Genomic DNA, 15449 nt, shown 5'->3' with positions numbered 1-15449 from the left:
GTGTGTCCGGGATAGACACATTTTCCCTGTGAACGATGCGACATCCTGCAGCAATGCAGAGAAGTCAGGTATAAACTGCCGGTGCATTCGTGGAAAAGAAGACGCGCGAAAATATTGCTTTCGTACTTGGCGGAAGTCTTGCTAAACCACCCGTTGAGCCAAATGTGAAGTTGTTTCGTTAACAGTGGCAGGCCCCTGGCTCCCGCTGCTACCTCTTCTGTGCAGAGCGTTAAGTTTAGCTCCATTCATCAGAAAATCCGGTGTCGGCGCTTGTGGGCGAAAAATCGTGAGCATGTCTGTGGCAGGTGGTGCCCAGAGAGCATGGAGGAAGGAAAGCTCGGCAGAGGCCCTCGCTATCCGAGCTGCAAGTCAAAAAGTGTGCCAGAAGTCACTGGCTTTCGCAAGGACTACTGGTAATGGTAACATTGGTAACATTGGTCGCAACGGCGTCGTCTGCTACATTGTCTGCTACGCATGCGCAAGGGCGCCGAGACAGCGGTCAAGTGTGTGTTGTGTGTGCGGGGGGGGGGGGGGGGGGGGGGGGGGGGGGGGGTGGACAGATTCAGGAAATGTGACGTAGCCGCCTCTCCTGACTTCTTTCCTTCATCCATGCCAGAGAGCAACCTAGGAGGCCGGAGGGCCATCTAGGTCACGTGAAGTAGCTGGTTGCGGGTGACCTACGTCACCGGATAGTGGCAAACGGCCCACCGTGGCAGGTGGAAGTTGATGATTGGTCACTCGGGAAGGGCACCCTGGGACACACAAGGCCCACCGCTGGGAGCACCTGCCATCGCAGGGCAGTGGCACATCGCTTAGCCACTGCACCAGTGCGCCAGGAAGGGTATGAGGACTCCCAGGAATTTACGAATGTAAAGTAGGGAATGATATTCTACCTATATGGGAATTAAACCATTACGCTATCGCGTCATCCCATTAAGGCGAAGCTTAAGCGTCCCATCCAATTTTTTTTTCAAACCTGTCTATTCCGATTATCTCGAAATGTACTGCTGCGATTCCTTTTGTTTGTTGGTTGGTTTTTTGATTTACACGGACGTCTCAACATGCTCCTTAGCATCCAGATGCAAGCTGCCAAGCGTCGAGACGTAAATAAAGCGATCATTGCTTCTCCACTTTGAAATGGTACTGAAAACCACTCGCTCCATTCACGGTGCGCTTTCTAAACAGGAAAGCCATTTAGCGGCTTCGGAGAAGCATACGCAAGCGCTCATGTTAGTTTCACTTTAGTGTCAACATTTGGTAGTCTATAAACATTTTAAGAAACATGCCGAATGGTGTTGCAGTACTGGACACTGAGGAGTGAGCTGAGGATTAAGGTCCCCACGCTTCCCTCGCAGGACAAAAAACTGGTTTTTGAAAGATTTGGAAAAGGTTCTCCCCCTTCGCGTTGACGCTGTTGTAATGTTCGAACTGTGGAAAATGCTAAGAGAAGCCAAAATTAGATAACAAGAAGAAAGAGATAAAATACTTTATCAATAAATTTATTGCAATAGAAGAAGGCCTGTAAGCGTTGGTTTGGAAAGGAGGAAGACAGGGAACAAGGAACGGAAGGAAGAAAGAAAGAGAACGAAGGAGAGAGAAAGAAAAAGGAAGCGAAGAATGCAGGAATAAATAAATGAGAGAGCAAGAAAGAAAATGAGAGACAGGAGAAGAAAGAAAGAAGAGAAGAAAGAAGGAAGAAATAAGGAAGAAAAGAGAAGAAGGAAGAGAAAGAAAAAGGAAAGAAGAAGAGAAAGGAAGAAAAGAGAAGGAAGAAGGAAGGAAGAAGGAAGGAATGAAGGAAGGAAGGAAGGAAGGAAGGAAGGAAGGAAAGAAGGAAGGAACGAAGGAAGGAAGGAAGGAAAGAAGGAAAGAAGGAAAGAAAGAAAGAAAGAAAAAGAAAGGAAGAAAGAAAGAGAGAAAAAGAAAGAAAGAAAGAAAGAAAGAAAGAAAGAAAGAAAGAAAGAAAGAAAGAAAGAAAGAAAGAAAAGAAAGAAAAGAAAGAAAGAAAGAAAGAAAGAAAGAAAGAAAGAAAGAAAGAAAGGAAGGAAGAAAGAAAGAAAGAAAGAAAGAAAGAAAGAAAGAAAGAAAGAAAGAAAGGAAGAAAGAAACAAAGAAAGAAAGGAAGAAAATGGAGAGGCGATCATTCGATGCGGTGCGACAAATCTGCGCCAGCAGTATTAGTTTTACATTTCAATTTTACATTGATGTGAAAGAGACTGCTAGCGAAGTTATTTATACGAAACGGTACAGATGGTGGAACTAACATCTCAGCGCGTCGCTGTTGACAGGAAATGACGGATCGTTGGCGTAGAACTTTATGGTGCGACAGGAAATCAACCGGCTGGTTGAAACAGGACGTCGGTTCACCGTAAGCGCAGCCGTCATAAAACATGCATGCGCACATCTGTCACCCTCCGCGGTTAATCGGTTGCTGCTGCATTCTACGAATAACATACAAGTTCGTCGCTTCGATCACGGTTGCTGCGGCTGCCTTTCAGTGGCGGGATGTAAGAGAGCATGTGTGCGTAAATTAAGGCTGCCGTTAAAGCACGTCCTGTGCATGGTAAGAATCATTATAAGGCATGCATCATACCCCGCATGTGGTTCTAGCATGCAAAAATCCACTGGTTCTCTTTTTTTTATTACATGCAAGATGGTGAAAAAAAAAACGCTACGTGCGCGTCCAGAAGAGAAGAAAAGCAAGAATAAGAGCCCTATTTGCACTGCGTAAGCGTTTAGGCAATAACTGCTTTACGCAATTGAGAAATCCTAAGCATTTATAAAAGGGCTTCTCTGCTATCAATGCGGCATGTATAAGCTGCATAGTGAAGGAAGAAACAAAAGAATAAAAATAGAGAACTGCAGACACAATGCTGTTTTTTATATACAAAATAATGGCCGATGCTCTGTAACTATTCAGATATTATTATCATATGTTACTTGTATGCTGCTTGTAGAACACAAGAGCTTAAAACTAAACAGGGCATTTGAAAAATTATCCCGTAGTATGCTAAGTGTGCTCCTAACTGTACAAGTAAAAATTGTGTGAGTGAAAAAAAAATGCAGTACAAGAAAGATGACGAAAGATAGTTTTATTATAAGGAAGGTAGAGCGCTCGAGCGGACGGGGAAAATTTGTCCCTAGGCTGCTAATCCTCACTAGCGGAAAGAGGATGGTAAGCAAAGAAAGGGGTAGAGCGCAGACGGGAGATGATGACGTCATAATACAAAGAGTTGCATCGAGTGTCCAGGGTGATGCATATTTTTTTTTTAAATAAGCGTTTTACGCGAACGCTAATAAGTTAATTTTACTCTGCGCGCTAAATGTGTTCGTTTTCCAATGACTTACGGGAGACTGAAATACTTTAACAACAACGAACGAGGATTTACTTACAACTACACCAAAGAAAGAACACTGGCCGGAGAGCGTCAAAAACGAGAGGCTCGCTTCTCCGGGGTCGCTGAGTGTCTGTCTTTCGCCGTCACCGACAAAGCAATCGTCCCCTCTGCCCGTCGGCCCTGACGCACAAATCACTGCCACACACACGCACTCCGCTTTCCGGCGGGGAAGTCGGGGGAGCTTCCCAAGTGACCTTTGAGCGAGCCGAGGCCCCTTCCCTCGGACGCAGTGGGTGGCCCCCCACGGTCGTGCCGTGCAGATGTCTTGGAAGCGCCTTACTGACGCAGAATCTAACAAAATGTTCACTTCAACGTGAAACAACAGCGGCAGGAGAAGGGATTGGATCCTGACGAGTGCGGGGTAGCCACATATTAACTTTGAGCACTACTCTTAGAACTACTTTGTGGAATACAACAAGGTTCCGTGCAGATGTAGTTCCTTCCCTCCGACCCTCCTTATTTTTTTTTTCTGCTGATTCTGTTGTGAGTAAAGCGGCCTGCAAACCGCTGCAGTTACGCGCGAGCTGTCGAGAATAACTGAAGCCATCTTTGAAAATATGTTTAATTCCTGAGACAACCGTACACGGGAATTTCTCATCAAAGAAACGGTGCTCCGTAAAGACTGCATAGCCAATTCCAGCGCCGCAAACACGCAGATAACGCATACACATCCGGTTAAACCAGAGTGATGCATACGATTGCATGCCGCCTCCTTTCTGTACAGAGCTATGACTACTTGGCGCAGCCCATATTATCCTTGTGTTTGCATGGGCCTCTGTGGGAGGCTCGCTGAGACAAAAGAAATTGGAAGTGAACCTGATACCTACTGCGTCAAGAAGTGCCCCATCTGCACTATCCGCGTTTCTAGGTAACCCAGGCGTATCCTGACTTACCCTGCAAACTTTTTTTCTCTCTCACACACACTACTGACAACGCAGCCGCAGTTTTCGATGTCGTAAATTCAATTACAGAGGCAGAGTGTGAAGCTCCCAGTCTTGCACATGTTTCCAACAAGGTGTTCATTTCGAGAATGGCCCGTACTGTATCTGAACTGCGTGCATTCATTCGAATCCAGGCTTTTTATTTACCAGGGCAAACTCGGGAATGAGCTGGTCTTTCCAGGTTATATCTCTGCCTTTTCTATGTCTTAAATCTCTCTTGTTCTATGATATAGCGGTAAGCTGACCATCATTTAACGCCTGTCTTTACAGGATGCATTCAGGCTACGAAAAGCACTTACTGAGGCCAGAGTGACGTCGCAAGGCCTAGCTCTTCTCCGTACGATTTAGTGCCTCAGTCTTGGAGAGGGCAACTGCATCGCACTTGGCGCACTTAGCAACAGCATGACGTCTTCGTCAAGATCTGAGTCTGAGCTTGAGTCGTCTGTTGTGCTGAGACTGGGGCAAAACCTGAAAAATGTTTATCAACGTACCATCTTTGTCAAAGGTAATCAGACAACAGAGTTTGTTTATCAGCCATATACAGGGGTGTCCTTACGGCACTCCTAAAGATAAAGAAGTCCTTACGGCACTCCTAAAGATAAAAAAATCTTCATTGGTGGCGAGAAAGGTTCTCCCTACCTTACAGAGATTAAGAGCTTAAAATGAGCTATAAGTTCTCCGTTGCATGGCTGATAGACGATCCACGTTACTTGGTTATTTATTGGCAAACAGTGTACACGCAGCTTATGTATCCGGAAAATAAATCTCTCCAGGCCTGTAAAATATATGTTCTAGTGGGACTGCCACGATAGGCAAAACATCCGGCTTCTAGGAGCGTGCAACAGCAGCTGAGGCGTGACTAATGGGCACCTCTGTTGCAAGATAAAAATGGGGCTCATTCCCGTATCACGTGAGGCGCTTCGACGTCATTTTGTTTTACAAAGCAAGGAAGCCATTTGGCGCATCCGTAGCACTTCGTAGAATGCTCTTAGTAATTCTCAGTAATACACTAAGCTCTAATTTATGACTTTTTCCTCTGAGCTCAGTACAAAAGCTCGAGTGAAGCTTCTAGCATAATACATAAACAGAAAGTTGTTTAGAGGCCCACCTTTCCGCCGGCTTCAGTCAGCGCTGGAAAAAACACGTTGCAGAGCTAGAAAAGGGTGATGTTGTCAGGAAAACGGAAAGTCGTGGTGATTTTGCTACCCTGAACAGTCAAGCCAACCGCACCGAAGGGAAGGATGAAGGAAGTGAAAGAGGGTACAGTGAAAGAAGTGCGGGAAAAGGTTGGCTATAAGGCTTCTAGAGGTGGGTCCAAATTGCGTGTGCTCAAACCGTGTGTTGCAGAACAAGTGTGCCCATGGCAGACATCGCTACGCGGGCACGGAGCCAGCTCAGGACGCACTACATATAGTGTAAAAATATTGCATACCACTCATGTGCTTAGCTTGATGCAGTGGCTGTGGTGAGCTGTCGCAGCCGACAGTAGACGCCTTTAGCATGCCGTGTACCGTGTTACCGTTACCGGTACATGAGTACCGGGAGCCCGCGCGCAACCAATGCGCATGCGCAAATCGCCTTGAAGGCACCAGATGGCGCAAGGTACCCACGAGCTGCGCGCGCGCCTGCTTCATCGGGACCAATCTGTGCACGCACACTGGCGGTGGGTGGGCTCCCGGTACTCCGGTAACGGTAATGGTAAGACGGTGCACGGTATGCTAAAGGTGTCTAGTAATACGGCTAATACAAAACCGTGCCTGTAAAAAAAAAGATGTTATCTCCTCGTATGAAGAAAGCTATGCTGTATCTGTACGCAAAGGCCCTGTAGCGGGGGCCTAAACGCTCATAAAGAAAGCAAACAGTTAGGATTTCCCAGTATGTCACTTTGTATGCAAGAAAACACAGAACTAAAATTACGCCCAGCATTGAGGTAGCTGCTACTTGTGTTGGGTGTACACAACTGTGTTCGGTGAACTGAAGGAACTTCAAAAAGGACAGGGTACCATTTATATGATTTATTCGATAACATTTACAATGCCTTGAAGAAGACGTGGCAGTATACACGTGGTAGTCGTCGGTTGATATAACATGCAGTCTTTGGCACACTTCGCATTCTCCACTTACAGACAACCTTATATACAAGAGGAGAGAACATTCACGTGGCTCATAAATCACACAGAAGCTTGCCACCAAGAAGGCCAGTTTCGCAAGAGTGTTGCCGTTTGTGTATAAATGTAAAGTGTCAGTACTTAATGGAGGTCCCACGTTCTCGTAACAAGCAAAACAGACATTTCATGCGTCAATCATTTCACGTGGAAACGTACCCCTTTCACAGTCTATCTTGTAAACAAACTAATTTCGACTACACGCTCTGTACACTTCAGAACAAACCTTTCGTGTCAGAGTTAGAAACACCTTCTCGTTTGTATGAACAAGAGATTGTCAGTCTTTTACTTTTGCTCGCCTCTCATGCACGAAGACGCTGTGCACATGGCGAAATATATAAAATCTCTATGTCTACTGGGGCACAGAACACCGCCTTTGCAATCTTTACTGGCTGAGTGGAAACAGGCTCACTGCAGTCCTCGTTGTTTTGACACAGATTTGCACGTTTCATAAAGATACGCGGTCAAATTCTCGAATTACTGAGTCATTTTGAGCGGCAAGATGTTTTGGTAGGATATCCCAAAAATGACGTATTGCCAATTCGGGCCGTTTACCCTACTGAAAGTTTCCATAAGGCGAGTCCCATAATTCCATATGTTTTCATATAGATTATATGCAGTCAGTACGGAGTCAGTATGGACATTATGGAAAGCGCCTATTGTAACAACTGAGTACTCCATATGACGTCATGCACATTTTATGGAAGTTATATAGAAACTTTTATAGAAAGTTTATGGACTCCATACAAAGAATGTATGAATGCACATATACTCTTCCACATCATATGTTCTCCATATTCGCATAATTCCGTAAAACCCTTATGGAACGTTTCAGTAAGGGAGCCCTGTCAACTGGCAGTACAATGTTGAAAGGCTGAACCACGTGACAAATAGGGAACATGTTTGATTCAAGCATATCATAGTCTGGTTATCGTGAACGTTGCACGTACGGTTACGACTTTCGTGGTTTAACAGGAACACCTGACTGACGCTGCTTCTTCAGGTAAATAGGCTAATATATCGGAACTCGGCCTGAGATACGAGGTAGAGACACTGGATTTCGGGTTGCTCAACAATAAGTGGTCAGTGTTGGGAACGATGAACGATAGTGCACAATCGTATACCGACACTACTAGTCAAAATAAAGCACAGTTTTAGCCGTCAGCTCGCAGAAAACATTTGTGACAGCGCATCCTCCAAGATTAGCCAGCGAGATTAAACCAGCAAGATTAGCCGGTTTCAGAAAATCAAGCCCTCTCGGATTGTTTTTTTTTTTTTTGCTCTCTCAGCCACTTGCCCTTCGAGCCGGCTTCGCAAATAGAGTAAGTGGGAGAGAAAGATAGAGGAGCGAATAACTAGCAACACATCATGGCAAATGGAGAGACAAAATTTCACTTTATCTTTTTCGTCCTGTGGCGTCAAATTATAGAGGAAAATTCTAGGGTTCCTTGATTCCAGGGACGCTGGCATCGAAACTCCATAGAGCATTCACCGGCAGCCTCCACTGTGACGTAAACCCTTGCTCCCGGTAAGTGGCGCCTCATAGCGACAAGTAAACGAAAACATGGCCGAAAGGATCTCACTGCGAATTGAATATGTAGCTGATGTTGGAATAAAAGGAGATGTTGCCTGGACGAGTAACTGTTTTTTAAAGATTTCATGGAAGCGTATACGAAACAGAAATCGCCAAGGCGCAGTACACTGCCGCAGGCATGGTCAGCACATCTTGACACCTGTTTTGTGTCGCCCTCTGGCGCCGAATAGTGGCGGTCGCAACGTGACTGGATGGGTTGCTCGCTGTAGGCGACTGCGGAAAAGCTTTCGAATTTGTTGCGCTCGGAGATTCGTAGTTTGCGACTGTGGTCCCTGATTCCTTTTGTGCATCGCAAATACATTAACTGGTTCGAGAAGTGCTCTTATACAGATGTGCTTCCATGAAAGCGCGTTTCTCTTCAGTTTCAGAATTGGAACATTCCTCAATCACTTCGATGAATAGGAAACATCTCCTCTTGTGGTTCTCTTCTTGCAGTAGATCTGGATCGTCGCAGTTACTTGCAGCGCCTAGCGACGAAAGGAACGAAATGACTGTCCAAAGCACCGGCTCATGTTTTGCGTTGTAGGATTAAGAAATTCGCAACATTCCAACACATTGCATACATACAGCTGCTTCAGCGTTGCAAGCAAGCATTTTCACTGGTCCGAACAATAAGCTTTTCTTGCGTTCTATATTTAATCTAACATTAAGTGTACCCTGTAGCACCGCCACCAAAAATATGTCACGGCACAAAGGGCCGAGGCACATTCACCATAACACCCAGGGCGCGTGAAATCTCAACCTTCTTGACTTTTGATGCCATCTGGGGCCGCCAGGTGGCAGTAGTTTACTTAATTAATTACTTCCCTGTCGCGGCGGTCGCATTTCGATGGGGACAAAATTCTAGAGGCCCGTGAACTGTGCGATGTCAGTGCACGTTAAAAAAACCCGGGTGGTCGAAATTTCCGGAGCCCTTCACTGCAGCGTCCCTCATAGCCTGAGTCTCCTTGGGACGTTAAACGCGCATAAACCAAACTTAACTGCTTAGTATGAAAGGCAATAATAACAATAGAAATAATGATGGGCATAATACACTGGGCATCACATTTAAATTTTGCTTCGTACAATGTGCTACTATATGGGTCTGCGATATGAAATTATATGACGGCGTTAAACTTAGGCGCCTTGGTGAATACCGCAGTGGGGACACAACGAAGACAGCTCTTTACAGCGCTTCTAGGCTTGCTGATTTCCACAACGCTACTCCAGACTGTAAAGCCTGAAAACGCCCCAGGTTTAGTCTTGTTTCTCAAAAGACTGAATTTTGAGATATTCTAGCTGAACAACCAAACGGCCTTTTTTTGAAGGGCTGAGTTGAGCGCATGATATCAGATGATGACATCATCTTCACTGTTATCACCAGTCAGCTTACGTGCGCTTGAGGAGAACGGCCAGTCCTGCACTACATAAGCCGTGGCCGCTCTATCTGGCAAATATTTTAGCCTCATTTCCCCACCTGGCTGTCTGCCACCCCTGGTTCGAATCCACTCCGCTACCCTTACCTTCCATTGATTATATGTTCTCTGCAGTGCTTGTCTCTTGTTAGTCTATTTCCTCCTCTGGAAGTTAACAGTTCGATAAAGTTACAAAGGATATCGAGACCCTCGTGCCACAGCTAATTTATAATCGCCAGTCATTTCTCTTTCCACGCAAACCTGATTCCCTTCCATTGAAAATGATTAGAAATCTTGCGACTTTGTAAGCTGGAATACGGCTAAAAGGGAGTGAAAAGGAAGTAAGCTGTCCTGTAGGGCACTCCTTTTTATTCCCTTTTATTCTAGGGCACTCCGTTTATTCCCTTTTTACTCCCTTCTCTTTAGAGTGTAGTATGTATACAATGTGTTTGCTGCTTGACTGCGTATGTCGTTGCGGCACTCACGCTGACGGCAACGACGTGTAACTAGGTGAGGCACAAATGATTTTGTCTAACATTACATGACTAATGCTCTCTCTGAAGTAAACAAGCTAGAAAAGGCGGCCCCAGCCGCTATGAATACGCATCCTAACCAGTAAGTAGGCTCTTCAGAGCTCAATTGCACGCTGTTCGTAGTCTGAAACGGGGCTCTAAACGCTTGCGATCGGAGAAGAAATTGATTTCTTGTGAGAAACAGGTGAACAGTGACGTCAGGCTAAATGTAATCCGTGAAGTCCTGCAACAACTGCAACATAACACCTAGTATGGGCTCAGAAGTGTTAGGCGCCATTGCAATACTGAACAGGAGTTAGCGCAACGGCTTCCTCCTGGATGGTTTTCCGGATACTATGCTGTGTTTGAAACCTTCCAGACTCAACACACTTTTTCAATCCTTTTTTTTTTTTTTACTCAAAGCAAGCGCGTATTATTCAAGACCTATGTTCAAAGCGTACACAACTATTTCGTTTAGCCCCGCAATCAGAAAGCTGGGCGAGCCGGTTTCAAAGCACTGGCTCCAACACTCCATCGGCTACGGACGACCCTTTCCCTATATGATGACACTCCTTTCTCCATAGAGACGACAAACTTGGTAGAGTAAAAAATGAGTTCAGGACAACAACGCTACCTGTGTAGGCGCGCCGAAATCCTCTTTCCAGTGTACACCAGGGCACGCCTGCCGCAATGTTCCCGACAAAGAATACCCGACACCGAGCTCGCGTGCTTGAACGAGCAGAAGGCTAAGACCCGAGAAAGGATTACTCCATGTTACTGATGCATCGATCGGTGCCTGTCGCAACGTTAAGCACGGCGGAGAGACGAGTATACAAGGTGCATACACAGGTGATCGTAGTTGCGCTCGATGTGTGTGTAGCAGGCAGGAGTTGTTAAAAAGGACGGCTACCGTCACTCAGCAAGCCAGTTTACGTTGCTACACCTGTCTTCGAAAGCTGAAAGAAAACAAATTGTCCTGAAGGCTCGTTAGGTAAACACCGATGCTTTAAAGCGGGATAACCGTCTACAGCCAAGAACGAATTTTTGTATGACCAGACCTGCTTCCTAGAATAGCAACGAAAAGTGAAAGTTACTACATTATAATACAGTCTGTTGCAGCGTTAAACGCGCACTATGCGAAATCTGCTTTTTATGGGGGGTCGCCAGTGCTGCAGACGACGGGGATTTGTAATTCTGAACAGTTCAGTAAAGTACATTATCCAAACTTGTATAAAAAAGCAAGACTGTCGTATGCCATCTATGCGTCAAATTCCACCGCGAATAAGCGAGCGGTTTAGTCAATAGAAGCAGTTTACGGTGCGCGTTTAGCGTTGCAACAGTCTGTATAGTGTGTTAGGCTTACAATTTACAGCGCATGCTCAGAGAGTTCGAGGGCTCAAACTTTTTGGCTCTACATTGGCGTGCGCTGCTGGCGGCTCTATGGTAGCGGTACACGGTGAAGCTACGTTGAAACTCAAATTTTCTGCTCAGTAGCAATAGCAATTTTGGCACTGCCTGCCTTTCCGTTTTGCTTGCCTTAACCTGTCGTTTCTCTGCAATGCTCTGTAGACTGAGAAGAAAGCTAACAAGTCGTCTGCAAATCAGGGTTCGCATGCCTGCGTTTTTTTAGCCTCAGTTCTGGAATGTCCGGGTGTTCGTTAGGTTAAATGCTGCGCTATAAAATAACTTTACATGGAGGGCAGTGATATGGGGTAAACGAAAAAGTGTGCGGTTGATCGACAGAAGCAATGTAGTAGTGTTCTGCTCTTTCATTATCTGCCTACTGCCGCGCTGTTTCTTGTCGAATTTCCCCGAAAGCAAGCAAAAGCAAATAAATTCCTGTTCAGTCCAAGTAACCAGGAGCGACGGAGAGAGTACAATAGCTACAATTCCTGCCACTGGTTTGCAGAGATATGCGGTGGAAATGGTCGTCCGACCGCGCTACTACAGCCGACAGCGCTACAACGCAGCCTCGAAGCCTGCAGTTCCTGGAAAGCGCCACATAAACCTTCACGCCCAAGTTCAACAACGCTATCAATCTCTCCAAGAACCTTTCCAGAAACATTACAACGCTATGCGCCTCGCTTGTGCTTTCCCCTTGTGCGATGAATAAGGTTCTTCGTTTTGACTTTCGCGATTTCTTGCGGTATGCACAGCGACCTCCTCGTCGGGACAGAGGCCGCTGGAAAGAGTTTGGACGCGAGACAGTTTGATCTGCGGCTAGAAGAGTCCGATTCGTGCGGGTGGAGATATCAGTCCCCCCGTGGCGGCACGAAGGGGCAGGCGAGCTTCCTCAGGGCGTAGAGGCAGGAGCGAGGCTGCCGCGCTCGTCAAGGCACCAGCGGTACGTCGACCAAGGGGTGCCAGCGCTCGAAGCGCTGGTCGGGAAAGCGCATCACGTCCGTCCAGTGCTGCAGCTGGTCCCGCTTGCAGTGCAGGCCCAGCTCGATGCCGCCTGGGAGGTGGGAGGGTGAGTGAGTGAGTGAGTGAGTGAGTGAGTGAGTGAGTGAGTGAGTGAGTGAGTGAGTGAGTGAGTGAGTGAGTGAGTGAGTGAGTGAGTGAGTGAGTGAGTGAGTGAGTGAGTGAGTGAGTGAGTGAGTGAGTGAGTGAGTGAGTGAGTGAGTGAGTGTGAGTGAGTGAGTGAGTGAGTGAGTGAGATGGGCAGCTTTCCTGGACATTCAGTAACCAGCGCCATGCGTCGGCCGCCTGTAGCGAACTGCGCGTAACTCGATGGGGATAGTTAAACTTGTAATTTTGAGAAAACTAGAGATGCTACGCGAACACGGTGGTTACCGTGGCCGACTCTTCCTCCCTGCGAGGACAGCAGCTTCGGCATGTTGGTTATTCATTTGGGACGGAACAGCGCAAAACACCGGGACAAGAGACAAGCGCTGACTTACAAATAATCACAGAGATTTATAATCACATTTTTAACATGTCAAATTCTTTCTTTGTCAAAGCAACAGACGGCGTGCTGACACAATTGTCGCGCAAACTCGCTATCGAAGCTGCCTCGATTATTTCCCGGACTAACTGGTCTTTGAGATTAGCCAAAGCTTTACATTTTTCAAAAACAGGTGCACAGCTTGTTGAAGGGCAATCTCTGCAATGAATCCCCGGGTTCCTGCAAGCTTGCTCGAAATTAGTTTTGTGTTCTAGTAGCCTTTCATTCATGCACCTGCCAGTCTACCCTATGTATTGTTTACCACATGTCACTGGCAACGAATAAACAAGGCCTTCGGTGCACTCCACAAAGGGGGTTCGATGCTTTATCGTGCATCCCTGCTTCTTTTTGGTCGGGTCGGAATTGACTGGTCTGCACAGACTTTTGAGTTTATTAGGAGCAGTCATCACTACATTCACGCCAGCTTTTCGACCTATGCTTTTCAGGCGATGGGAAACGTTGTGAATATACGGTATTGCTACTACCGGCCTCCTTTCTTTCTGTTTCTTTGCCTCATCTTGCTGCTCGGGTCTAGTTTGCATCAGGTGCTTTTTTCATCTGCTTGGCAACAGATACCAACAGGTGCGAGGGGTAACCCGAGTTGCCAAGCCGTTCCGCCTGGCGAAGAAAGCTCACTTCCATTTTGTGAACACAGGACTTCCTCAAGGCATTTGTGAGGCACAAGTTCACAATAGCCCTCTTGGTCAGCTTAGAGTGAGCTGATTGGAAGGCCATTGGCGCTTTCTCCCCTCTGGGCTCATAGGCCCAGCAGGCATGCCATCTAGTGAACTCAAGTCTCAGGTCTAAAAACCTGAGTGACTCTTGAGCATTGTGAACTTGTGCCTCACAAATGACTTCGTGTCGCGAACTCGCACATTAAGAAGTGAATAACCAATTGCGCGCCCATTAGCAACCCTGAACGCCTTACTGAAGTGATGCTGGTTTCCTACAATAATCCAATGTGTTTCTAAAACCGAGTAATAACAAAACCCTCCGCACACTTTTCTTCACACTGCTCTGGTCTCGTACGTTAGCCTGTATCGTACGGTTCACGAAAGTGGCGTTCGGCGTTGTAATTACGCAACGAAAGCATTATTGATAGTCTCCACAGCACCATGGTCCGGTTACGCAGATAATACCTGCAATTAAAAGTACTAGAGATTTCATCCGAAGAATGCACAAAACGATTGATGTTACCGTGTGAGTTCGACGTTAGAGTTCGAGTAACGAGCGCAGCTATAGTAACCAGGTACAGTTCATAGGGCGCACAATGCCGCTTCTTTCTACGGCCACATTCGCCCACTCTTCTCACCCAGGTATTCGTCCGGCTTCCCGCTGTCCTTGTCCCAAGCCGTGATTTGCAGGAAGTGCTTCGTGAGGTCTCCGTTCGGCTGCAGGCCAAGGGCAAGCTCCTGCATATCGAAGAAAGATCGACATCTGAGCTAGTTGATGATACATCACGAAAAAATTTAGCGCACTCACGACGAACGACAAGGTAGACAAGACAACACAGGCGCTTGTGTCGTCTTGTCTTGTCTTGTCTCGTAAAGTGCCCTTGTTGTCTTGTCTACCTCGTCATTCTTCGTTATTGCGCTAAACGTTTTCGTCCGGCACTTCGGTTGAAGACACGGCAACATCGATCATCCCTGCGAACGGCAATGCAGCATTCCTGCCTCTGATCGACACGGAAAAGAACACAGCCGTAATGCTAAGCGTTGCTGCCGGCAATATCCCGCTAAGCAGCGTATAAGTCCAAGTTGACATGCGGAATTGACCTGCGCGTAAGCCGATGCCGATAACGCCGGAAAGAAGGCACACCTGTGTATAAAATTATGAAAGAATCCTGTTGTCATTGAATAACCCAAAACATAGGTGTTCGAGTTTAGAGCGCTGATCTTTGGCGCCCGTTTCTGCGTTTCCCGGTGTCGCCGTCGCCGTTGTCCGTTGTAACCAGCTTGGACACCTTAGTCGCGCTTTAAGCTGTGAGACAAATGGAGCGGGAGCTTGGAAAGCAAAGGAAATGCGCATAACTGCCCCCTTGGAACAGTGGACACCTCAATCGTGCTTTAAGCTACATGGCGGTAGTGGCAAATGTGCGCTGCACGCGTTGGCATTGACAAAGTTATGCCATTTTAAGGAAAAGAAGTGCGCATAACTGGCTCCTTGGGTCAGTGGATGCCTGAATCGCGCTTAAAAACACGTGGGACGATGATAGAGAGATGCGGGCTGCATGCGTTAGCGCTGATAACGGTGAGCGAACTCTCGCGATCAACCATTAACTGCCACCTGCAAAGGTGGCAGGGTGAGGGAGGACTTCAATGTACATATAAAGACAGACAGGAATTTCTTACCACTTATGCGGGAGAACATCCCGTTCCTCTCACTCGTAATGCCTCCCACGGGTGTGACAACCTTGCGAAATATTTGCACATACCTCGTCTTTGAGAACCAGGCATTGGTGCAGCACGTCGAGCATATATCCATCTATTTCTCCAACCACA

At 46.8% G+C, this 15449-nt stretch overlaps 1 protein-coding gene across 2 annotated transcripts in view; it reads right to left on the bottom strand.

The window, feature by feature from the left end:
- Window positions 1–10802: 10802 nt before the first annotated feature.
- Window positions 10803–15449, bottom strand: part of Rph (Rabphilin) — a 110945-nt gene continuing 106298 nt past the window's right edge. For both annotated transcript variants that reach the window (XM_089573685.1, XM_089573686.1), the window contains exons 17-18: window positions 14261–14360; window positions 10803–12459 (exon numbers count right to left, since the gene is read on the bottom strand). In XM_089573685.1, the coding sequence (XP_089429811.1) occupies window positions 12335–12459; window positions 14261–14360 (225 nt within the window). In that variant the 3' untranslated portion in view covers window positions 10803–12334. The remainder of the gene's footprint in view (window positions 12460–14260; window positions 14361–15449) is intronic.

Source organism: Amblyomma mixtum, chromosome 2, assembly GCF_055824585.1.
Source record: "Amblyomma mixtum isolate Tamu chromosome 2, ASM5582458v1, whole genome shotgun sequence".
Taxonomy (NCBI): domain Eukaryota; kingdom Metazoa; phylum Arthropoda; class Arachnida; order Ixodida; family Ixodidae; genus Amblyomma; species Amblyomma mixtum.
This window is presented reverse-complemented; position numbering and strand designations above follow the sequence as displayed.